At 40.9% G+C, this 25088-nt stretch overlaps 3 protein-coding genes across 8 annotated transcripts; 2 read left to right on the top strand and 1 right to left on the bottom strand.

Annotated features, from left to right (window-relative positions):
• Positions 1 to 6815: 6815 nt before the first annotated feature.
• Positions 6816 to 12609, top strand: LOC132958881 (VPS10 domain-containing receptor SorCS2-like). The gene is made up of 6 exons (XM_061031970.1): positions 6816 to 6930; positions 7803 to 7974; positions 8062 to 8248; positions 11221 to 11333; positions 12186 to 12308; positions 12547 to 12609. The coding sequence occupies exons 1-6, from the start codon at positions 6836 to 6838 to the stop codon at positions 12607 to 12609; spliced, it is 753 nt and encodes a 250-aa protein (XP_060887953.1). The 5' UTR covers positions 6816 to 6835.
• A 268-nt stretch (positions 12610 to 12877) lies between these two features.
• On the top strand, positions 12878 to 19646 carry LOC132958418 (VPS10 domain-containing receptor SorCS2-like). 4 transcript variants are annotated; one of them, XM_061031234.1, is made up of 4 exons: positions 12878 to 12912; positions 13432 to 13534; positions 14261 to 14421; positions 16124 to 19646. In XM_061031234.1, exons 1-4 carry the CDS (start codon positions 12891 to 12893, stop codon positions 16186 to 16188), a joined length of 351 nt encoding a protein of 116 aa, XP_060887217.1. In that variant the 5' UTR covers positions 12878 to 12890; the 3' UTR covers positions 16189 to 19646. The 4 variants fall into 4 exon arrangements, with proteins under 4 accessions (XP_060887217.1, XP_060887215.1, XP_060887213.1 ...); XM_061031232.1 differs by having other exon boundaries at positions 14216 to 14409; XM_061031230.1 differs by having other exon boundaries at positions 14216 to 14421.
• Positions 19647 to 21661: 2015 nt separating this feature from the next.
• Positions 21662 to 24683, bottom strand: LOC132958414 (secretory phospholipase A2 receptor-like). Of its 3 annotated transcripts, XR_009666774.1 has the most exons (6): positions 24551 to 24683; positions 23905 to 24270; positions 23452 to 23814; positions 23138 to 23256; positions 22686 to 22780; positions 21662 to 22470 (listed from the first exon to the last, which is right to left on the bottom strand). XR_009666774.1 is itself a non-coding variant. In XM_061031227.1 (5 exons), the coding sequence occupies exons 1-5, from the start codon at positions 24651 to 24653 to the stop codon at positions 22336 to 22338; spliced, it is 1062 nt and encodes a 353-aa protein (XP_060887210.1). In that variant the 5' UTR covers positions 24654 to 24683; the 3' UTR covers positions 21662 to 22335. The 3 variants fall into 3 exon arrangements, 1 of the variants encoding a protein (XP_060887210.1); XR_009666773.1 differs by having other exon boundaries at positions 22686 to 23256; XM_061031227.1 differs by lacking the exon at positions 23138 to 23256.
• Between the last annotated feature and the right edge of the window lie 405 nt (positions 24684 to 25088).

The raw sequence follows: 25088 nt of genomic DNA, 5'->3' as shown, positions 1-25088 counted from the left end.
GTTTTCATGCACGTTCAGGTCTTTAAAAATGCGTTTGTTTAGGGAGAAAGAATAATAATTCCTTGCATTACAATATGGTCCTTCGCACTGTCAGTGCTTCAGGCACTAATTATGCAAATGAATATGCAAATCTCAGACAGTCAAATCATGCTTACCTCCGAAAAGGATCAAGGTTGTTTTTCTTGTCGCTGTGAGAGGGTAATTTGTTTTTCAGGCAGCAGTAAACTCATATATCCAACAAACAATCTACATACAACATGAAAGTATAAAAATAAATGTATGTAACATTGATGTGATAATGTGTCTTAACACCAAAATAGATAACAGAAGACACAAAAGAGTACACAAGACAAAATCACAAGAACATAAATTTGCACATAAAATCGAGCACAATGCAGTGAAATAAATCCCCCCCAGACCCCCTCACCTGATGGTTCCCCCTTTCTAAAGAAATGTTTTAAAATGTTATGGTATAAATCAACAGGGTGGTGCTGAAAACTAATATTTCAAATTTGTTTTTACTTGCTGGACAATTTTTTGTGTAAAAATACAAATATTAAATATATTTTTCTACTTTTCTGTTCACTAGGGATCTAATAAGAGGTGAAACTGACACCAAATTGCAGTGACTAAATACATAAATCCTGCACCTTACTTTTTAGTACCATTATTCATATTATTCAGTTATTCAGATATCACATTTATTGTTGAATAATTGTCATACATTATATCGTTTACCACAGAGTAGCTGTATCATATTGTGGGCTATGTCTTGAGTATGGTTGTTATCATGAGTTCCTACCCATAGTTAGGGCTGTCACTTGTACTTAATTTAGGGCTGTGGAACAATACTTTTGTGATTAATGCGGGGGCGCTGGTAGCCTATTGATTAGTGCAAGCACCTCTTGTACGGACACCATGAGGTGAGACACCATGAGGTGAGACATCATGAGGTGAGACACACAAATTGAGAAAAAAATCTGTGCCTCTGTCACATGGTCAAACGGATATCATACATGTCAGCAATAAAAAAAATAATAAAACATACAGTGATAGCCTACATTTTTAAGAGTAAAATAAGACTTCTTAAAGGGCCACTAAAAATGACGTCGCGGGCCAGACCCGGCCCCAGGGCCGCCAATTGAATAGCCCTGCTGTAAAAAATCATAGCGGACTTCCTGTTGACATCAGACAATGACTTCCACTGATTTTTTTGTAGGTCTCGGCCTGCTCTAACATGTAAAAAATAATTCATGTATGTAGGCAAAAAAACCTATTCGTAAAAATCAATAGTGGGCGCCGTTGAGCTAATTTCCAAACTTCGTTCATGAAAACACCAAAATATCAAATTTTTCACCGGATCCGATGACCGTGCAAATTTTGCTGAGTTTTCATGCACGTTCAGGTCTTTAAAAATGCGTTTGTTTAGGGAGAAAGAATAATAATTCCTTGCATTACAATATGGTCCTTCGCACTGTCAGTGCTTCAGGCACTAATTATGCAAATGAATATGCAAATCTCAGACAGTCAAATCTTGCTTACCTCCGAAAAGGATCAAGGTTGTTTTTCTTGTCGCTGTGAGAGGGTAATTTGTTTTTCAGGCAGCAGTAAACTCATACATCCAACAAACAATCTACATACAACATGAAAGTATAAAAATAAATGTATGTAACATTGATGTGATAATGTGTCTTAACACCAAAATAGATAACAGAAGACACAAAAGAGTACACAAGACAAAATCACAAGAACATAAATTTGCACATAAAATCGAGCACAATGCAGTGAAATAAATCCCCCCCAGACCCCCTCACCTGATGGTTCCCCCTTTCTAAAGAAATGTTTTAAAATGTTATGGTATAAATCAACAGGGTGGTGCTGAAAACTAATATTTCAAATTTGTTTTTACTTGCTGGACAATTTTTTGTGTAAAAATACAAATATTAAATATATTTTTCTACTTTTCTGTTCACTAGGGATCTAATAAGAGGTGAAACTGACACCAAATTGCAGTGACTAAATACATAAATCCTGCACCTTACTTTTTAGTACCATTATTCATATTATTCAGTTATTCAGATATCACATCTATTGTTGAATAATTGTCATACATTATATCGTTTACCACAGAGTAGCTGTATCATATTGTGGGCTATGTCTTGTGTATGGTTGTTATCATGAGTTCCTACCCATAGTTAGGGCTGTCACTTGTACTTAATTTAGGGCTGTGGAACAACACTTTTGTGATTAATGCGGGGGCGCTGGTAGCCTATTGATTAGTGCAACACCTCTTGTACGGAGGCTATAGTCCTCCAAGCAAGCAGCCCGGGATCAAATCCGGCCTGCGGCTCCTTTCCCACACGTCATTCCCCAATTGTCTCTCCTCTATTTCTGATTCTACCTCTTGTCCTATCTCTAAAAATGAAGCCATGAAAAGCCCAAAAAATAAACCTTTCATTTGTTTTTAAATTGATATAAGCACTACATTGCAACCCATGTAGACACCAGCAATAACTCTTAGTTTAATTCTCTTATTTACTGAAAAGTTCCTCTTTAGCAGCTGAGCAGGCCGAGCAATCAGACACAGAGAACAAATTGCTCCTGGGAGGTGATATGTCTCCCCTGTGTTTTGTTATCCAGTGTCAGCGTTAAACAGGAGTGAAACTTAACCCCGCCGAGGTTAGAGATAATGATTAGCTGTGATCACTGTGCGTTCAAGCACATAAAGACACACGGTAACTCTACTCACAGGTTTGCTTTCTTTGGCTTTCTTGAGTCACACAATCAAGAAGAGCCCGTCTGTAGGCCGCTGTTACGTCCCCGTTTGATGTAACAGTATGTGCAGGACAGTAGAGCATCATGTTAGAGTGCATTCAAGAAATGTATTGATTATTTTTTAATACTAACAAACCCAAACAGTAAAAGAGACAGAATGGAAATTCAGTAAATGTCTGAGTGGCCATATTTGGACGAAGGGGTGGAGCTGGAGGGGAGCAAGATACCACTGAACATTGGTGCTTACCAGGTTAGCAAGCTGCATTAAAAATAGAGAGAAGCTGTGATGTTTTGGATGCTCATTTTGTCCGTCAAAGATAGGATGTATTTCCATAGAAAGTAAACAGTCCACAGAGTGGCAACATGTCAATCACGGGGAGCTCCACCCTTTCCTTCTCCCAACCGAATGGTCTCTTTGACTCTGAATGGGACCATCATTTACAAAATGAACATCATGCTGTATTGAGGAAGACTAGAGATCGAGACCATAAACTCTTTAGAAAATGTTTCCTGAGGGAATAAATCACCTGAGAAGAAGGCTCATTTTCTTACAGACTTCACCTTTCAGACCTGGAACTTTTTTTTCACTAGTTATAGAAATCCATAGATACTTATCTATCTTCAAACATGGATGGTAAACCCCAAGAACATATTTTACCTATTTTGGAGGGGAATAAAGGACATTGTAGGCACCAAGTACATGTTCCCTGCACAAATAAATCTTCTAATTGAAATGCATTGGATGTCAATTTGGGAAATCAACTTACATGTCTAGATTTTGATGACAAATTTTATTACAGTGAATATTTCACAACCTGCGGAGATAATGGGTTTGACAGTGTAGCAGTAGAGCTAGTTAAAGGTATACAGCAACATCTTTTGAAAATATGCTTACTTTATAAACTTCAGCTACGTTATATGTAAAACCTCACAAAGAAAGGACATGTTGGCCAGATCTGTGAATGTATATTTTGCATTTCTATCTACGTTTTATCCTCAATAAGAAGATGGTAGTAGTTCCCAAATCAAGCAATCTCCCTTTAAGACAAAGTTGTAGCTTCATATCTTGAGCGATTACATCTTTCCTTTGGCACATAAGAACCATGTGGGAGGTGCAGATGTAGACCTGCAGTTTGGTGGCTGTGTTCATATTGTCTATTTTTACCTTCATGTCTGTTGTATACCAGCCAGCGAAACGGCTGCATTTTTACAGGGTTCTATGTTTTTTAAATATATAGCACATATTGTCTGTCGACCGACGCTGATCAGTTCTTGATTTACTGTCTGAAGAATGGCCCCTGTTTTTAATCTTTCTAAACCGAGGCTGGGCGAAAGCACTCATTTGAAACAGAGAGATTTCAGACCGGTTTGTTTGTTTCTCTAACGTCTCTGTAAGTGTGGTCAAAGCTATCCGTGTTACAGAGAAAATAAGAGTGTCTCATTTACCTCCACACAAAAATGATCCTGGAGATAGCGAAAGCCACAGCTGATATTTTAGTTTTTTTAGTGTGAAATAAGAAATCTGACATGCCGTCATTTCACCTCCCGATCTGTGATAACATCCGACCACCGACAGAGGGCAGAGCGGAGAAATTTCAGTACTTTTGAAACCAAAGGGCTCAAAAGGGCTGACGTTAATGAGGCCTGTCAGATTCAATGCAGCCAATCAGAATAATTCCCCACAATGCCTCAGTCTATATGCTGTACATGCTGAACACACTGTACACACTGTACATGCTGCACACGCTGTACATGCTGAACACACTGCACACGCTGTACATGCTGAACACACTGCACACGCTGCACACACTGTACACGCTGAACACACTGCACACGCTGTTCACGCTGAACACACTGCACACGCTGTACACGCTGAACACACTGCACACGCTGCACACACTGTACACGCTGAACACACTGCACACGCTGTACACGCTGAACACACTGCACACGCTGTACACGCTGCACACGCTGTACATGCTGAACACGCTGTACATGCTGAACACACTTCACACGCTGCACACGTTGTACATGCTGCACACGCTGTACATGCTGCACACACTGTACATGCTGCACACGCTGCACATGCTGAACACACTTCACATGCTGCACACGTTGTACATGCTGCACACGCTGCACACGTTATACATGCTGAACACGCTGCACACGCTGAACACACTGCACATGCTGAACACACTGTACACACTGCACACGCTGAACACACTGAAAAAAAGAAAGACCGACTTGCAGCTGTTAGGACTTTAAGCCCAGCTTTGTTTTTCTAGTCAGCAGATGGTAAAAATATTGCGACTCCATTTCTAGGTCTGATAAAAATGTACAGTCTCTTTGACTTTAAAGTGATTTTCATCAGGTTTTGTTGTTGTAATACTCGTTTGCACCACAAGAGGCTTAGGTGCACCACAACCTCAAGTTCTAGTATTAAAAGAAGTCATGTTATTGAAGTTATTTGAATTGTAGTAGATTTCGAAATTATTTCCGGTGCAGCCATGATGCTCCTGGAGTTAAAAAAGTGTTTTCTCCAGTGAAGAGAGAAATGTATTCATCACTTAAAGGAAATCTGAAGTGCTGAAGGGATTTCTCTAAGTTGTAATTCTTTGAAGGTTGTCTTTTAGGGGCCTCAAAATCTTAACCTAAAAATTGTTTTGGTTATTTAATTTTTATTTTTTATTTTTTTTTAATTCATTATTATATTAAAAAGTTCATGTTTCCAAATTAATTAGACGTCTCTGGGCAAAATATAATGAAGCTGCTGAGTGCCAACAGGACCTGCTGGATGCATAACATTGTGTGTAGTAAGTAATTAGTGAATTGTATCAATTTGGCCGCAGCTGGTGTGAAAAATGTGACTATTGGAAATTTGAGTGAACTCACCCTAATAGCAAAATGCCTGAAAAGGTCAAGATCAGAAGTACAAGAAACTAAAGGTAGAGATGAGAGACAAACAGAGTGGAGAGCAGCAGACAGGCCCTCCCAGATGAACACAGGTAAAAGGAGGAGAGGTTGACACATCAGTGTTTGTGATTCAACAGCAGAAAACATCCATCAGTTCCCCTTAGCGACGTCGGTGAGGACGCCATTAGTCATGCTCGCCTTGCACTCCAACGAGATGACAAAAGCAGCCATCGGCACGGCAACATGTGTCGGAGTCGCTGACTTGTGTCACATCAGTCTGCTTCAAAAAAATACTCTGACAGACACAGAAGGGAGAGACAGCAGCGTTCAGGAAAGGGAATGGTAGACATTTTAAGTTTTTAGCTGTACCACACCACCCTCTAGTGGTGGGGAGAGGAAACTGCAGCTAACAGACTTTTTAAAGGCTTTTCATGTTTGATTTATATTTTATCCTCATAGTGGAGTTATAATCCACATTTGATGCAGCAAGAGAGTCGAGGTAAAGATTGCATACTGGTGTGACTTACCATTGTAAAGCGGCCTTGGGTTCCTTGAAAGCCGATATATAAATCCAAGTTATTATTATTATTATTATTATTACTTACATATTCCAGATTTGATGGTAATGTTTGAAGGTTTTCTAACTTTGTACCTGTGATTTGTGTTCACAGTGTGTTCGGCCACATCAGCTACAGGTCAGACTGGGAGCTGGTCAAGGTGGACTTCAGGCAGTCTTTTCCCCGTCAGTGTACGGAGGCTGACTACGACTCCTGGCAGCTCACAGACCTGCAGGTAACACACAAACACACAGACACCTAAAGTGTAAATACAAATACTTACTGTGCTCGTGTGAACGAATCTGCAACCAGAATTATTTCCTTTCCACGGTCACTCTTAGGGAGAGAAGTGCATTATGGGCCAGGAGCGGAGTTTCAGAAAAAGGAAGGACACGGCGTTCTGTATCAAAGGGAAAAGCTACACGTCGACTCTGACCTCCAAACCCTGCCAATGCACGAAGACTTCAACTGGTGGGGACTGACTGCACAGATATAAAGTAAATACTTCTTCCATCCTATTACCCAAGATTATTGTTGTTTTAATAATATTGCTCTGTGTGTGTAGTGACTATGGTTTTGAACGGTCCCAAATGGAGGGCAAACGCTGCTTCGCTGACTTCTGGCATGATCCAGATTCACCACCTGAAGACTGCCATCTAGGACAAACCTACGAGTCCAGCACTGGGTCTGTACATGTACACTTAACCGCCGATATACAGAGAAAATAAGTTGCATATTTTCTGGAAACATCTGAAAAAAGCATTTTCATTTTCTTTTCAGCAGTAGGATCAGAAAGTGGGTTTCATTTGGGGACAAGGTTTGCCTAGCTTAGCATGAAGATTGACAACGGGGGGGGGGGGGGGGGGGGGGGGGGGGGTAGCTGTTTCCCCTGGTTTCCATTCTTAATGCGAAGCTAACAGCCCCTTGTTTCTAGCTCGTTAACAGATGATGTCTGATCTGATTTTCTTTACTTTGGACAGAGCCATGCTGGCTTATAGACTTCATGCTAAACCAACCGCCTCCTGTTGCCAGCTCCTTAAACAAAGTTATCTTTTCTTGAGTTTGGAAAAAGTCAGATAAGCTGTTTCTTCCTGCTTCAATCCTCATGCTAAGCTAACCAGCTCTGTCTGTGAAGTTATCTGTTCATGCCCGTTTTCTCAATGGAGGGGCCGAGCTAACATCTCTGGTGGCTCATATATTCAATATTGACAAGCACCTCATACAACCCCACTTCAAAAATACCAGATTATCCCTTTAATGTAACCTTTCAAACTTAAGTCCCAGCTAGCCTAGCTGCTTCACCCTGCCTCCAGTCTTGATGCTAAGCTAACTGCCTCCTTTGGCTAACTGCTGCTCTTTCTTAAAATTCTCAAGTTGAATATACTTTTTATTTTTATTTTGGTCACGCTAGCTATTTCCCCTACTTCCAGACTTGTTGCTAAGCTAACTACCTCCTGTTACCAACTTCATCTTCAACAAATAAATATAAATTCATATTTTTTTTCTTTCAAAAATCCCCTTCCTGACACACCTGCATTGTGTTCGTCCGTGTTCCAGCTACAGGAAGGTGATATCCAACACGTGTGAAGGTGGGGTGAACAAGGAGCAGAGCGCCAAGCAGCACAACTGTCCTCTGCTGCCCCCTAAAGGACTGCAGGTCGGCATCAAAGGGCAGATGTTGGCCGTGGCTCCTGGTGATGACATCACATTTATCGTCCACCAGGAACAGGTAGGCATGAAGTTGTTATGTCATTAAATGTCTTAGTTTACTTCCTTCCATTTTATTTGGCTGAAAGTCCTGATTTCATTCTTTCAGGGAGACACCAGCAGCACCAAATACCAGGTGGACCTCGGCGACGGGGTCCGGGCGATCTACCAGAACCTGACAGTGACGGACGAGCCCATCCAGCATCGCTACGAACAGCCAGGAGTTTACAAAGTTACAGTGATGGCTGAGAACATGGCGGGGCACGACGAGGCCACCATGTACATCCAGGTCACAGGTCAGCCTCCCAGACTGTTACAAATGTTTGACTCTATTATGAAACAACTATGGTCGTGTATTTGTTTTTTTAAAGGTAGTAGTGTTCTCTCCCGGGTGGCTCTTATCTCTTTATTCAAGTCAATTACAAAAATAAACATCAACTTTGTTACGATCCTCACACTGTTTGTGCAGCACACAATAACGCTAGAAAGCCTGCTGAATGGGCCAACTTGGACAAGCAACTGTAGTATTTCTGCAGGGTAAAAATTAGCAATGTTCCTAGTTATCTACTTTCCTAGTCGGATAAACAGAAATGTTGATGAAGACTTACCATCAAGTCTAAATGTAAGAAAACACCCATAAGACAGTTAAAATTGAGTGCAATGTATCTCAAAAGGTAAACGATCTAATTTGGTTTGCCAAATGTGGCCAACATTAGCATTGCTAACATCACCAGGCTTCTATCCTCTCTGCAGCTTATCATCCACATGCCCGTCCTAAATGTGGTTATATTATGCTCCAGCTGATATGCCAGTTTATCCTGACACAGCCTACATAATTTTAAACCACAATTTTCTGAACTGCACTGCTTTTATGAGCTTCTTTCTGTTCACTGTGCTTGTTAACATCCAGGTTGTAGAGCGAGGAGAGCAGGCTCATTAATCAGATGAAGCCTACTTATAAAAATATTAATATCAAAAACTAATTTGTGCTGTTTGGTCAACTGAACGCCCACATAGGGGAAGTACGTTGATTTGGCACATTTGCTCCAATGTTTTTGTTCTTTATATGATTTTTAACTGGAAGGTGTTTCTCTGTTCAAAACAGCAAAAAAGGAGCACTTCTAAACCGTATTATAAGTTTTCAGGTGCACGACCGCAACAAGACTAAAGAGGGACAGAAAAGTCAGAACACTAAATGTTCTTCAAAGTGTGTTTTATCTGGCTAAAGCAGCAGCGTACAGATCAACAACGGACGTGTTTCAGCACGGGGCCTTGAACGCTGATGAAGGCCTTGTGCTGAAACACGTCTCTTTCTTATTATTTACTTTCCTGTCCTGTTTGTCGTATCATATAGTACATTTCATCACTATGTTATGTTGTTAACAGTGTTGATTCTAGAGTCTGTTGTGGCCCTGGGCAAAAATCAATTGGGGGCCCCTCGGACCAGCGTTCTGAACCATCATGTCCACCAGTGTCCCAACGCTTACTCCTCTTCTTTTTTTCCTGTTTCCTTTTTTCTCTCTCCCACAGACCGATAGTTCCTCTTCATTTTTCTTTGTTGACTTTCATTAACAAACTTTGGTTTTCACAGCAACGATGCATGCATCACTTAGCAGGTCAACGATGTTCCCACTTTGAGCCACTGCTTTGATTTAAAGTCTGTGAGCCCTCAGGGGCCCTCTACTGGTCTGGGGCCCCAAGCAGTTGCCTGCCTTGCCTGTGACAAGCAGCACATCTTGTTGTTAAAAACAGGTTCAGGTTTCAAACTACAGCAGTTACCTTTAAGATCCAACTTTGGTTTTAAATCGTGGGATTTAAATGAATATTGACAAGTATGTTAAAGTCTTTCCAAACGCTCCTGTGGGCAGTTTTGATCAATAATACACAACACTAATTAACGATTTGTGCGTCAGAAACATTTGTTATACCACAGGGAAGAAGAGTAATATGTTGACAAGGATGAAAACGATTAAGCTCCTTATTCTAAAGGGCTTATTTTTGTGTTATTCAAAGATGTCTTCTCTCTTTTTTTCGTTACCAGCAGCTGAAACTGAAGGTATGCATCGAACCAGGGAGACGTTGTCAACATCCTGGTTATTAAGCATTAACCACCATTTTAACAAAATAATGCATTGTGACATAATCAAGTCAAGTCTTCAGGAATTTAAGTATCAGGTTATTCCAGTTCTGTGTCTCTGATTCTCTGCACTCAGACACATTGGAAACCTGCACACTCTGCATTTGACCCATTTTCTTTTTTCAAGGCCTTGAAGAAGTGAAAAATTATGTCATATTTCTCTTTTAGTTACGATTATCGCACCTCTCTTATTCTTGTAATGTTCAGTATTGTAAATAATTTGAGTATTAACAGCAGCTCAAATGATTTAAGAACATTTCAAAAGACATCAAACCTCACACTGAAGGTTCAGATGTGGGTTTTTAATGACGCACAGACAGAGGAGCACTCAGTTGATGTAGAAAGACATCAGTTAGTTAACAGACAGCAGCCTGCCATGTAGTTCACATACTTCACTGGTTAACATGTAAACCGTAGAGCAGATGATCAATTTCACTTTTTGTTTCTTGTCCGTCCACTTATATGCGTAATGGCACGTTCCCCGACTCTTGCTCACCCGTATAGCACTCTCTCCCTCTCATGTTCGCGGACCCACAGTTATCTTTAATGCATGTTTTTGACATAATGAGGGAGAGAGGCTTTCGGAAAAAGGGCGTTTGCGGCCGTTAATATACCTGGACGAGTGGGAAACACTGCGCAGTACATGTTTTCCAGGCGCTCATGCTCGCCCCACACTATCAGAAACTGGTCTATAGTGAAACGCTACTTGAGCAATGACTGCAGTATGATCTATAAACTGTCACTGTACCGGCCCTGGCGGCCCTTCAGGAAGCCCGGCACACTGGGAATTGTCCCGGTTCTCCCGATTAGCCACTCCGGGTCTGGCTGCTCCTCACTGCTCGCCGTGCTAAAAGTAATGTTGTCACCAAAACTTTAGCGCGTGGTTATTAACTCACTTGGTGGGCGGGGTTTCCTCATCCCTGCGCGCTGACTCACAGGCACACACAGGCACACACAGACAGAGCCAATTTAGAGAGAGATACAACACGCAGAAAGTAGTTAAACGCCAAACCGTTAAAACCGCAATTCACAAGTCAGTATTGAACCGTGGATGCCGTACCGAACGGTTCAATATTTTATTGAGAATTGTTGCATGCCTACTAACCACTCTCCTGTTGTGTCTGATCTCAGATAACTTCCAGGTCATCCCTCTGAGCTTCAGCAGGAACCTGGACCGCTTCAACCCAAACATCCCCGAGTGGAGAGCCGACATCGGCCAGGTGGTCACCAAACTACTCACAAAGGTAGGACCTTAAAGGGTAAATCACTTCTTAAAGCACATCCTACACACAGGTAACAGTGTTCAAGTTTTTCTTAAGAGAAGCTAGTTTGGGAAACACGTCCAAATAAATTCAATTTGGTCGTAAAATGTGAGTCTACAGCTGTCCCCCTTTATATTTCAACATCCACTTTCCTCATCTTTTCTGTTTGTATGCCTTCTTAAGCCGCTGCACACTCGACGATTTTCAAATCTTACCCAATTTTAAAAATGTGGGACACCACAGACATAAGGATAGTTTGACAATAATCCAGCCAGACCGGGAGACCACACACCTGCAGTCAGCAGTAACCATTTCACAGACACCAGATCTCACAGAAACTTGGGAGATCAATCGTGACTTCAGTAGGAAAACAAATATGGAGGAATATCGACGTCGTCAGCTGGCTGAGTTGTCAGAGTACGCAACATCCGATTGGTGCTGCATCCAAATATAATCACTCTCATTGGCTGCTGCTGACTCTGGTATTCCATCTGAGAAAGTCCAACCTGTAATCGTAAATATTCGGAGAGGCTCTGACTCGATCGGGAGCAGTAACATAATCGTGGTGACACCACACACTTGAGGATTATTGGACAAATAATCTGTTGCGACAAGCCGCAAGTCGGACCACGCCCCCCAAAGATTGAAGGGGGGAAAACGGGCCTTAGACTGTGTAGTGTGCAGCCGGATTTATTATGATGTGCTTTGATCTTAAGCTTCATGGAAAGTATTTTTTTGAGTCCATCACTACAGGTGACATTTATTTTTTCAACATGAGACATATATTTGAGTGCAGCTTTAAGACCCGACTGACCTTTAACCCTGTGTCCTCAGATCACAGGTGTCCCTCAGGAGTCCCTGGTTACAGTGGTGAATCCGGGCCTGCCCACATCAGCCGACCTGTACGTCCTCCCGCAGGACAGCAAACCAGACAAGAGGAACATGTTTGTAGATAAGGTACAAACACGAGAAGAAATGAAACCCCAAATGCATTTTTTTTTTGTCTTTAAGGACCAAAGGAAGAAACTCTGCAGCTCCAGAAGAAAATCCCACTATTGTTTTCATTTTTTAACATGCAGTGTAAACACACTGAAAAGTAAAACAAGCAGTATATATAGAAACACAACATCTTTAGCCTTTACTGCTATGTGTGATTATTTGGTATTCTGATTATTCAACCCCCGTCATATCCCAGAGACGGAGACACATGTCCGTTATCAAGTCACAAGTATACAATATCTGTAAAAGTAACTGGTAGCTTTGGCTTCTGATTTGGCGACCTGTTCGTCTGTTGACTTGTTGTTTCTGACATGTGACTGTAAGTGTCTGAATGCTGCTGTGATGTGTTTGTTTCCTTTATATTGTCTTGGCTTCTGTCAATGACTCGGTAGGCTGTGAAACTGTCCTGCCCTTCTGGGATTAATAAAGTTGTCTGAATCTGTACTTCCTTCTTCTCCTCAGCGTATCCCAGCCATCATGCAGGCCTTTAACAACAACAACGTCAGCTTCGTGGTGCGCGAGGGTCTCAAAGTGCTGGTGATGCTAGCAGACCCGAACGCAGGTACTGTAATCTCAAACGCATAACGTCCTTATGTCTCCTTTTAAACTCGACAGATTCTGATGTGTTTTTAAATGATAATTGCACGTTATTGATTTATTTCCAAGGGCTAGGTCTAATTGCTAACGGCTCCACAGCTGCAGCGGCAGAGAATGGTGCGTTCATGAACTGCACACCTGCAGCTTTCTGTCTGGGTGCACCTGACTTCACTACCCTTTGATTGCTGAGCTCTTTTCTTCTCTGGTTCCCCTAACGAGTCCAAAGCTTTCCAGTTTAAAGCTCTCTGTGCTAAGCTGTGCCGTGCTGATAATCTTACTCTTGTTAAGATGTTTTCTTGATCATGAGGAGACTTCCTACAACTCCTGCCTCTTCGCTCCTGCAGCTTAAAAAAAATCAAGATCTTCTTCCTCACTATACTCCTTTGATTTGCCTGAATATACATTATTTTAAAGTCCTGATTTTTGCAAACATGCTGCATTTTTTAAAATTGTTTTTATGTGTTTGTTTGTTTGTCATTCAAAGGCTACCATGGAGCTGCTGGAGGTCCGGGTGTTTGGGCTGGGGCGGTCATCTTCCTTATCAGCCTCATCGCCACCGGATCCTTTATCCTGTACAAGTTTAAAAGGTGAGCTGGTCATTTTAAAGAGCTGTGAGATTTACTGTAGTGAGCGTAGAAGGACAAAGACAGGGCTAGCATCAATAACACTTCTCTATATCTGAAACGAAAAAACATTTGGTCTGACCAAAAATGGACATTTTGCCATTTTCTAACATCTCTGTTTCATGGAATAGTTTGTTTCTATGTCAAATAGTTTGTACAGTAGTTCCTTGATTATCCTTTACTTTAATTTGTAACTCGTTGTGGCAAGCCCAGCAGCTCATGTTGCACGCCCATTAACTTCTGTAGCACGCCCACGATATGTCGTAGCCTGCGGTAGCCCAGTAGTGCTAAGGTGCTAATGTTTTTGCTCTGCTCTGAGCCAAAGTGGCTGCATTCCCAATATGGTAAAAGGGCATGACATTTCCAAGAACCGTGCTGAGCGACTGACCATTTACGGCAGAGCCGACAGGCCGACCAATCAGATCAGACTTGGCACACGTGGGGACTCTGAATGAGGGCACTTCAGAGCCTTAGAGAGAGAGTCAGAAGCGAGCCGGTGCATGGAGCGGCAAGACATGTTCACCTCTCAGTAGCTAACCCTGCTTCTCAGCAGCCTCGGTGCCCTTTGACCCTTAGTTGATGTAAACGCAGTGACTTCTGCCTGCTGTGATGTCACACCCTCTGTAAAAACAACAAATCCCACAGTCCTTTGCTTAGGACTGAGGACGCCTATCCCCCGCTGTTTTTCAGGAAGCTTCCGGGCAACCGCAACGTCTACGCCCAGATGCACAACGAGAAGGAGCAGGAGATGACCAGCCCCGTCAACCACAGTGAGGACACGCAGCACATCATCCAGGGCGAGGAGTTCATCGACGACGACCTGGACTCGCAGACTCTAGGTAACGCAGGAGGTAGCCCCGCCTTCCGTTCCCTTATAAGGACTACCACTAACCACTGCTACTAAAACCCGAGCCACTAACACCAGCAGCTAACACACACCAAGGTACTGGAGGACTTCCCCCTTTTTAATCATTATTACTGGTATTACTAAAAGCCTTTTTAGTGTTGGTGTCGAGGCGCTTCATGTTCATCATATACAAGACAATCAGTCATTTCATTACTATATATACTATATCAACTATATAATGTTTATTTGATTAACTGTTGTGGATAGGGATGAAATGATGCCTCATGATACAATCAAAAATACAAATTAGGGACAATTCAAATTGATAAGTCAAAAAATATATTGATATACTTGTTTTAACCAGAAGAGGGCGCTGTCTGCTTTTGGCTACTCTTGTTTGACGTCAGTAGCAAACTGTTTTAGGCAGAGGCTGAAACAAGGGTTTTAACTGGCACCATGTATAAGATAAATAAGGAGGTTTAGAAATAACATTGAAGGGAGTGCTGCACTGGGTCAAAAAATGTTGAGGAATCAAGTGATCTCCAAGAAAAGGGGACAGAGGTCAAAAAGCTTACAGCTTAAAGAGGACATATTATCCCCCTTTTGCAACTTTTCAAACAGTCCCCTGTGGTCTAAATGAAACATCTGTGCTGTGCTTTGGTCAAAATATAACATGAATCAAACACCAGAGGAGGTTTGTGACCCTGTATAAACCAGCTCTCTCAGAACGCTCCGTTTTGGTGTGTGTGTTTCTTTAAATGTAATGAGCTCACCCTCACCCCTCTCTTCTGCGCGGTGTACCAACAAGTTCAGCTTTGAGCTTCCATGGCAACTTGTCAGCGTGCCCCCTGGGAAAAACATGTCCGCCAGAGACAACACAGGAGGGGAAGTTGTTTTTTTTTATACCAGAATCCCACTGTGACATCACAAGGAGAGCAAATTTGAAGCAGAGCATTTTTCTCTGTGTTGTAAGACTTTTTTTTTTTTTGTTAAGATTTATTTTTGGGCGTTTTGTGTCTTTATTGAAGAGGTAGGACAGTGGATAGAGTCAGAAGTCATGAAGAGAGAGAGAGTGGGGAATGATATACGGGAAAGGAGCCACAGGTCGGATTCGAACCTGGGCCACCCACTTGGAGGATTACAGCTTCCATACATGGGGTGCGCACACTAACCAATGCGCCACCAGCGCCCCGTGTTGTAAGACTTATGCAGACCACAAACAAAGGACTGGATGGGTTTATTTCACATTTTGTGGGTCAGTAGACACTCAAATATACGTTCAGAAACACTGTACAAGTGGATTTTTCTTAATATGTACCCTTTAAATCAGGAGTTTAATTGAGCTGCATGTCATGCAAAGCTCCTCTGTGGGTATCATAGACTGACAACATGAAAGGTGAACATGAGGAGAATATGGGATCTTTAACCAATACATGTATTTGAGGTCTTTTTGTTAAACTGCATGAGAAAGAAAAATGGAACCTACCTGTTAAAAAATGTGTTGGCCACACTCAGGACTGTAGCTCAGATTTGAATGGATGAGGAAGTTGCTGCATTTCTCATATTTGTTCAGCCTCTAGGATGCACTCTGATTTGATGATAAAGGTCGAACACATCAGAAACGTGAAAGTGTCTAATATGGACTGTGTGTTCTTTTAGCATTACTCATTTCCTAGTTGGTGTCTCCTTTCTCCTCTCTTTGGCAGGCAACCACTCAGGTGTTGTCCTGAGCATCAACTCCAGAGAACTGCACAGTTACCTGACCAGCTGATGGCTGCCATGGCAACGCTAACGAGCTAGCTCAGCCTAGCCGGCTAACGAGCACAGGGACTCCACTCTGCCTTCCTCCTTTTTTCTCCTCTCTCTCTTTTTTTTCGTCTTTTCCTCGTCTTCTTCGGACACTTCACCTCCGCTCCACGGCCTCCTCAACCCTTCTGCTCCAGCTTTGGTGTTATGTTTTATTTCTCTGGAGAAAGGACTGTCTTCTTCTTCATGTCGAACCTGGTTTTCCCCCAACTCCATCTCTATCTGAGATGGGAGGCGCTCTGCTTTACATTTTTTTTTCACTTCCTGCAGCAGCCCTGGAGACGAGCACTGACACCCTTAGAGGTCGGAGGTTTTAATGACGTCACACTGAGAATCCTCACTTATCTGTGTTTTTGAAGAACAAAAAGTGTGTGTGCGCTGTCTGTTACTTATCAACACTCAAAATTAGCAAGCATGACTCACTGCAGGTGAAGGTGTGACCATCCATTGCCGGCAGGCCGTAGCCACAGAGGACTGCTGTATTTTCTCAAAGCATAAAGGGTGATGTGACCAAGGTTGTAAAGTGAGATTCACCATATTCATAGGGTACCAATTTACCTCTGGCTTCGTTCTCATCTGGGGAAGCCTGAATGCTGTAATTATTTTCCACTATCATGTTTGAGAGAGAAAGTCATACACTGTAAACAGAGGGTTTATAAGGATGCTTTCACAGCTGGATGGTTTGGAGAAGCTCTGAAACAGGGGGTGTTTCTCCTCCTTTGTCCGTTTGGACAAATGTGAACACTGCAATCACACTCTGTTGTGGAACAAAACAAGCGAGCCGACATCGCCTAAGAGGTGGTCTTTCAAAGGTGTGCACAGTTAAACAGAAATGTAACTGTGTTAACCATTAGCAAAGACCTGGATATCAGTTAATCACTTACTCCCATTATCAATGAACTGAAGTTAACATTGACATTACAGTTTTATCAGAAAAACAACAAAAACACAGCTTTTGAGGTCTTAAGAGGCCATGAAGAACTCTACATTACACAGCTGTCTGAATTGAAAATCTTCAATTAGTGGAAACTTTTTTTGATATCGCCTTGCCCGAAGACTGTAAGTGTGTTATCACCCTAATTTACATAACTGCTAATGCTACACAACGCTAGCAAGCTACGACTCTCTTGGACCATGTGACCATTTCAATACTAAACCAACACAGAAGCCACAATCTACGCATCTGTCAGACCACCAACGAAAACAAGATTTATTTGTCTTACCGTCTGAAGGTCGACTGTAGCTTCTCTTGCGGTCATAATATTCCAACAACAACGATCCTGCTGCATCAAAACAGTCCCTACAATCCAAATCCAGAAAAAGATTGAATCCAAACACATTACATCCATAAAGATGAACAGATTGCTAACGAAAATGTATTATCTCTGTACTAATCCATGAAGCTTTCGATTGACATTGGTCGAATCCTAACGTTTTAATGTTCAGACATGTTTATAAAACTTGGAACCTTCAACACAGAATTCAAACGTAAAACCAGCTCGGGTTGCTTTACGATACCAGATTTGTAAGCACCATATCATACCTGTTGGGATACCACAGGGAGAAAAAAACAAGTCCTTGATATCTGATATTGGGTTACTTCTTGTTTATAATTACCAAAACAATGCAAACTGTACAAAAACATAAATCAACGTTTCAGTGCTGAAGGGTTGCCAATGTATGTATGCAATCTAGACAGCGCTGTCTCTCTCTTCCTCACATAGTTAAAAATATGATTGAGGATCTGACGTTTACAAAATGAAAGATTCTTTACTTCTCGATACTACGGATAATTAAAATCACAGAGAGATTGCATGGTTTTCAAACACATAGTCTCACAAAGTACCGGACAATGTTGACAACTTTACTAGCAGCTTCTGAAGCCACAATGAGCTCCAGGTCACTGAGAAATGGCCGCCATGTGAATATGATGAATTTCAAAGAGATGAAATTGTTACTCTTGCTCTTTTTTGTGTTTATCTCTCTTTTATTCCCACAATGACTCTCTTCACAGGCAATAATATGCTCTCTGTGGAATGTAGGATTGCATAAACCCTTGTGAATTTGCATAATGACAAGCATGCAAACACAAGAGGGCGGTGTTGCACTTTTTTGTAAAATCCCACTCACAGGTACAAGGAAGAAAAACAAAGCTTAAAGTCCCAGAGCAGTCTTAAGACTTGTATGTTTGTTTTAAGATCAGATCACAGCAGTTTGTTGGGAGGGGGGGGTTCAAATCAGCACCACCTTTTTGTCCGTCCCATGGTGCCTAAAACAGCAGATCTGAATCTGCTCAGTAACATTACCTGTTGAGTTTATTTATTTCTAATAACAGAACGCCCCTTCCTCCTCTTCCTCCTCCTCCTCCTCCTCCTCCCCACTTGTCCTGGATCAGAGAGACTCCTGGAGACAAAGGCCGCTGTCATGGAGGGAAGGTGTAGTTGATATTTTAGTGTATCAGCCTATATTAGGCGTAGCCCGCGGTTGAATCATGTCTCCTTAAAGGTTCGGTTTGTTTGTATGTAAATGTGTAAATATGATCAATCTCCACTTTGTACATACTCCCTTTGACATGTGTGAGTGTTTTACACTTCCACCAAAACACACAGCATTATTTTTGTTTTTTTGTTTTTTAGAGTGAACCTTCACCGAGTCGAGTGAATTTGAAAAACTCTCACTGTTTACAGTTTCATCAACGCCATTGCCTGCTTCACATGTACGCATTTTTTCGATTCTTTCGGTGTGATCTCATGTGTAAGATAAGTTTTTTCCATCTTCATCGTTAACTGAAAATTAATTCATTGTCTCATAAAGATACTCACGACGACACAGTGGAAACTATGTATATGGATATTTTTGATACACTCGTCATTTTTCACAACACGTGTGAACACTGGTTAATGTTTCTGTTGCCTTTTTGCTGATGTTTTGATTGGTTGTGTGATTGCACTAACGATGTAAGCTGAGCTGCAGACACATGCCTGAGTAAGTCCGCACACTCTCCACGGACAGGTCTTTGGACAAAAGGCCTTTAAAGACTACAAATACCACAAGCACCACCCCTCAGTTCGTCTTATATTTGATACAAACAGACCACATTCACTCGTTCTGGTTTACGCTTCATCTTTTGTACATATTCTGCTCATGGTCGACTTGTTCTTAGCTTTCTAGTGATGTGTCGTCATTGTGTCGGGGGGAGGGGGGGAGTGGGAATGATGGATATTCCAATATAATAGGAAAGGAGTTTCACAGCTGATGGCACCAATCAAGCAGTTTTGACCACACCGTTTTGTTTTGATTTTGTTCTTCTTTCCTGCAGTATGTTCGATTTGTTAAGTTTTGCTATTAAAACAATTGTGTGTCCTCATCAGGGAGCGTTGTGCACTCAACCTGCATACTGGAATAAATCACTCCCATAACTTGTATGTGTTTTGGTTTTGATTTGTCTGCATATCATCATATTCAACATCAAGACTTTAAGCTTCTGGTGTAGTACAGGGGTGGGTCAGTCGATCGTCTATCAACTGGAAGGCCGGGGGTTCGATCCCCAGCTCCTGCAGCAACATGTCTGATGTGTCCTTGGGCAAGACACTTAACCCCAAGTTGCTCTTGCTGCCTCGTCAGCGGCATATGAATGTGTACGAATGGGATTAGTCATTACTGATGTTCTCTTTACATAGCAGCCTCTACCATCAGTGTGTGAATGTGTAGGTGTGACCTGCGGTGTAAAAGCGCTCGAGTGGACTTTACAAGCTCAAGTTCATTTACTATTTACAGACTCACGTTCAAAACTGAAACCAACAATTTAAGCAATAAGGGAAGACAACATGTGTGCTTTGATGAATCAAAATGTTTGTCTGTTACTTAGGGCGCCATAAGACTTGCAAAGTGCACTTGCAATCTTCTTCTACAATCACTACACTGAGGAAATAGAGGCATTTTGACTGTATCCTCAGCTCTAGTGAGAGAGCCTGAAGATAGCCAGACTGCTTCACTTAGTTTAGTTCGTTTTATCTTTCACAATATGAATAAACAACACCAACACAGATCAATGTCAGTGACAGGAAGGAGCTACAGTGAAGCCTAGCGTCCTAGCAAACAGCTAAAATGGGCCCACAGGTCAGTTAAGTTAGCCACACCCCAAATTATGCAATTTTTTTCATAACTCTAATTCGAAAAAAATCATCAAAACGGAACAGTTTTAAAAAGTAACTAACCCCATGTAGTTTTAGTATGAAGAAAAAAGTCATAACGTCAGGAATACAGTTAAAATACAATTTAAAGTAAAAGGTCCAAATGTTGAGAAAAAAGTCAAAATGTCTACATAATTTTCAGAGTAAAGTTGAAATACTGATTTAAAAAAAGTAGAGATTTAGAGAAGAAATTTGAATGTCAAGATTTCAAAAAGAAAGAGTCAAAAATAAATTATTTCAGCTTAATTCTCAACATTTTTACTTTATTCTTGAAATTGGATTTAAAACAATGGTTTTATATATATGGACGTCTTTCTAGACATTTTGACTTAGTTTTCCAATTTCATCTTTTATTTTCTAAGTGCATAGTGAAAAAAACTAATTATTTATTTGGCCCTTATCCTCTACCTTGAAATCAACGGCTGAAGGTGTAGAAGAGTAAATGCTCTTGAACAATCCGACAGAGACTATGGCTTGTGAATTGAGGATCTGTTTATTTCTCTTGCACTGTAGTTGTATGTGCATTGCTTTTTGCATATCCACTATTGCAATATGAACTGATGGGGATTGCACATTTCATATTCCTGGTGGTGACTTTATTGTGATGTGCTCTGTAGCAGTATTCTAATAACTATTTTAAAACTCTCTGTGGCTGTGCAGTGCTTTTTGAATAATCCAAGTTTTATAATATGCCCTGATGCTGTTTGCATATATTCTAAAGCAGTGGTTCTCAACTGGTCGAACCTCATAATGTCATGTTCTGGGGAAAGCATTGTGAAATGCACTCTGGATTTATATTCTTGTGATGTCATCTTTTTTTTTGCACTGCAGCTCTGTGCTTTCTCTGCTGAGGTTATTGCTATAATATGCACTGAGGCTGTGTGCAGTGAGCTTTCCAATTTCTGTTGTTGCATTGTAGTTGTGCCGTTATCATTTTTTTTGGCGGACATGTTTTACTCTTTCCGTATTTAAGGTGTGTCATATTTTCTTTGCACTTTCAAACTGAAGCTGTGTGCTTCTCATACTCTGGAGACCTCATTGTTGTAGGCTGTCTGTGGCTGTAGCCTGTGTGCATTGCTATTTGCATACTACAAAGTTTTTTTTTAAATGCATTGTAGCTGTGCTTTCTTCTTATTGGCTGACCTGTTGTATTATTGTTTACTGTGCAGTTGATGTATTTTTGCTAAATGCACCAATATCTGAGTATTTAAGTAGGAAAAAGACTTAAGTCCGCACACCAGAAGCTGCTCTAATGAAATGAAATTTAATGGAAATATCACCTCATGTAATGATTCGGCCCTCGCCCTTCATCAGACATGAACAAGTGAATAGACACACCACATATACAACCCCTGAGGTCACCTGACAGGTCGTGTCGTACAAAACCAGGAAAAATATATAATATAAACTATGCAAGACATTCTTATTGAAGGTCCACATACCTATGGATAGATAATCCAAATACATAAAAATACATGAATACACAACTCCAACAGGAAAAAGCCTGTAGTGACTGGAGGATTACCATAACAACTTGAATTACATGACTCTAAACATCAGGAGAAACCGTCATAATGACATGTAAAACAAGGAGAGAACGATATAATAGAGGCAGCTCTATAATATAGAAAAAGTGATAGAGACGGATGAAGAAATCTAAAAACAATTATAGCACAGCAATGTGCCACACAAGTCTAGAGATAAATGTAATAAGTTATAAAATAAAACGCCAAAAGCAACACAATAAAATAATGAAAAACTATCATATAAAATATGTTAATAGATAAAACTAAATGAGATAACATGAGATTCAGTTAAAAGCCAGACCAAAAAGGTAGGTCTTGAGTTATAGTTAGGGATATTAGATCAGATCTGTCCCATCTCTAATTACAGATAGACTATACAGCTATATTTCACTTTCACAGTTCAGTCTTTTCTCTTTTTTTCTTCTTCTTAGACATTTTCCTCTCCTTGTGGAAAACTTTCCCATCAGGCTGCTCTCTCCACTTCAGGGTGACTCCACTCAGTCCATTCTTCTTCAGCCGGTCCTGGAGCTGTGATACACAAATGGAAACCCTTTGTAAACATTCACTTAAATCTGCATTTTCTAGTTGGAATGTAGTATTAGTTTGACCTCGTACCTACAGGTTAACAAGATACAAACGTCAAACTAACAAAATATTCAAATGAATAAGACTTAAACTAAAAAATGCACAAAGTTTGAAGAAACACCTGAAATTCAAATGTCTAAATGTCTTTGAGGACTCACCTCGTTCAGGATGTCTGCTTTGACAGCAGGGTCATTTAGATCCATAGAGGAGTTCTCTGGCTTCATCCTCAGCTTTATCACCTGCCTCTTTACTACTGCACATGAACAGAGAAGAAAAACGTCACCCTCATGATGTGTTATATTAGCTTGACTAGCTAAAACAGGGGCCTGCATAAAAGAAACGGTATCGTTTTATCTCATGAATTGAAAACACCTTTTAAAGTCACGGGGGCAAATGTGTGGAGCTCCTCTGTAACTTGTTTTCTATGTATGTTTGTATTTTTTTTCTGCTTGTATCCCTGAGAAATAAATACATTTCTTTACAGTTTGACACCAGTAATTATAAAGACAATCGGTAGGATCTAACGAGCAATGTGTAACTCTGACACCTAGTGTTTAAAATGGGTACTGCAGTTCAAATTCATAACTACATTCAGGGAGAGCTGTCTAACCTGTTGGTTTGCTCTTTGCCTGCTAACTGTGGGGTGAGTGGCAAAACGGCCGTGTGGGGGTGCCTGAAAACTGCCTACTTCTCTGGTCCATACAAATTCAGAGCAGTCAGGACCAGAATCTAAAGTTAGAAGGAGGACAGCACTTCAACATAACATGTTTCCTTAATGTCTGAAAATATAACAAGGTCACTTTTTAATTTAATTCAGTAAATATCTTACATATTGGACATGTCAGTACAGTTTAATTAATTTAATTGGTTATTCTCATGAAATGCTTAAATCTCACTCCTCCACTGAAGGTCAGTTTCACTCACCAGATGAACGGACGCTGTAGCACACAAATGGACATTTAGTTTCACAGTTTAATAACCACCATCTTCCTGAATTCTCCAAATCTGCTGCTCCACATACTTCACTCATGGGGTGTAATGTGTATCCATATCCATAACTGAACCACCTGAACGATGAGCCACTCCCATCAGACCAGTAAGTGTCAGGATCCCAGTACAATCCAATCCATGAATAAGTGTATTCAGGAACCAAGCTCTGGATGTTCTGGTTCTCACTATGGTTCTTCACAGTGGCCAGGTCTATGAAGTTCTCCCTGCAGAACCTCTGAGCACTGGACCAATTCTTTTTAACACTGACATAAACAAATTCAGGATTCTGTTGTGATCCTGCAGTTAGAGAGAGTAAAAAAAGAGAATAATATTTTCCACAAAAAACTTTAAATAACTTTATAGAGCTATATCTTGCATTATCCTTACCTCTGTAGCAAATGAATGATTCAGCATTAATGCAGTCATGTCCATACCATTCCCCATTGTGAAAAAGGACGTAGCATTTAAAATCGTAATTAATAATCCGATTATTATTTCTCCAGTTCCTATATTCAGCTCCACTGTTTGTGTAGTTGTCTGGCCACTTCCAGAGTTTTCTGTACACACCGATCCAGACCTCTAAGTTAATGCCAGAAGATAAAACAGTCTTGTTCAGTTGTTTCATTTCTTCTGGGGTTTCAACAGTGGCCAGGTCTGTGTACTTCTCTCTGCAGTAGGTCTGAGCTTCAGTCCAGTTCTTAGGATCTGCTACGTAGTGGTACTGAAGAGAAAGGCATGAGGAGATGTTCCAGCCTGTGAGGAGAACACAGACGATTTTCTCCAGTGATAGTGGATCGTATACATTTTTCATCTTTCTCATTCACATACATTTTTTGTTGTTTAAATGGCCCTCTACTTATTTCAGAATCTGGACAATTGCCTGCCTAATAAGTGGAAGTCCTTGAACATGGCACTAAAATCCATACATTCAAATAATTCATTTTCAAACTAACCCATATTTTTTAAGGATAAAATGTGACCAATCTTAAAATAGTGGGTATCATGAGAAATTAACAATAGAGAATTTTCTCACCTGAGAGACACAAGACCCCCAGCAAGGTCCTCCCCATCATGGTGGTGCTCTGTTGACTGTAGGTGGCACAGAAAACTATCTCCACTAATATCATTGAGAACATTAAGCAATTCTAGGGAACCTTACATCCAGCTCCTCCTCTCTGTTAATGAGACAGTCCAAAGGTCTGTAACAATATCAAATATCAATGCAATATCAAAATTTGAATTCCACTCTGTTTCTTCCTGCCTTTTAAAGGGACAGTTATTGACAGGGTGTAAAATAACTTCAACACATGATGCTGTCTGTACTTTTTTAAATTTAATTTTTACTTTTCTGTCCTCATAAGGCTGATGGATAAACCAAATTTATCACAACACAACAAATGACAACCAGTCCAGTCATTGTTTTTGAATATTCAAACGAACTCTAGGGTAAGCATAGAGTTATCTGGCAGGATGTTTATAAATGTACGTCCAAATTTGACTTTGAGGTGAGCAATGTTGGAAAAACAAATTCATAATTTGGACATCCAGGACACAGATGCCGTGCCCTTACA

This window comes from Labrus mixtus, chromosome 23 (genome assembly GCF_963584025.1).
Source record: "Labrus mixtus chromosome 23, fLabMix1.1, whole genome shotgun sequence".
Lineage (NCBI taxonomy): Eukaryota > Metazoa > Chordata > Actinopteri > Labriformes > Labridae > Labrus > Labrus mixtus.
Note: the sequence above shows the minus strand (reverse complement) of the source record. Positions and strands in the feature narration are given on the sequence as shown.

Coding starts and splice junctions, on each gene's coding strand:
- LOC132958881 (XM_061031970.1), top strand. CDS start 6,836: ATGGAGGGCAAACGCTGCTTCGCTGACTTCTGGCATGATCCAGATTCA. Junction 11,334..12,185: donor TCACCAAACTACTCACAAAG/GTAGGACCTTAA, acceptor CTGTGTCCTCAG/ATCACAGGTGTCCCTCAGGA. Junction 12,309..12,546: donor GGAACATGTTTGTAGATAAG/GTACAAACACGA, acceptor GTCATATCCCAG/AGACGGAGACACATGTCCGT.
- LOC132958418 (XM_061031230.1), top strand. CDS start 12,891: ATGCTAGCAGACCCGAACGCAG. Junction 12,913..13,431: donor GCTAGCAGACCCGAACGCAG/GTACTGTAATCT, acceptor TGTCATTCAAAG/GCTACCATGGAGCTGCTGGA. Junction 14,422..16,123: donor GACTCTAGGTAACGCAGGAG/GTAGCCCCGCCT, acceptor TCTCTTTGGCAG/GCAACCACTCAGGTGTTGTC.
- LOC132958414 (XM_061031227.1), bottom strand. CDS start 24,653: ATGTTCTCAATGATATTAGTGGAGATAGTTTTCTGTGCCACCTACAGT. Junction 22,781..23,451: donor CTACAGCGTCCGTTCATCTG/GTGAGTGAAACT, acceptor GTTCATGTGCAG/TAGTAAAGAGGCAGGTGATA. Junction 22,471..22,685: donor AAGCAGACATCCTGAACGAG/GTGAGTCCTCAA, acceptor TGTGTATCACAG/CTCCAGGACCGGCTGAAGAA.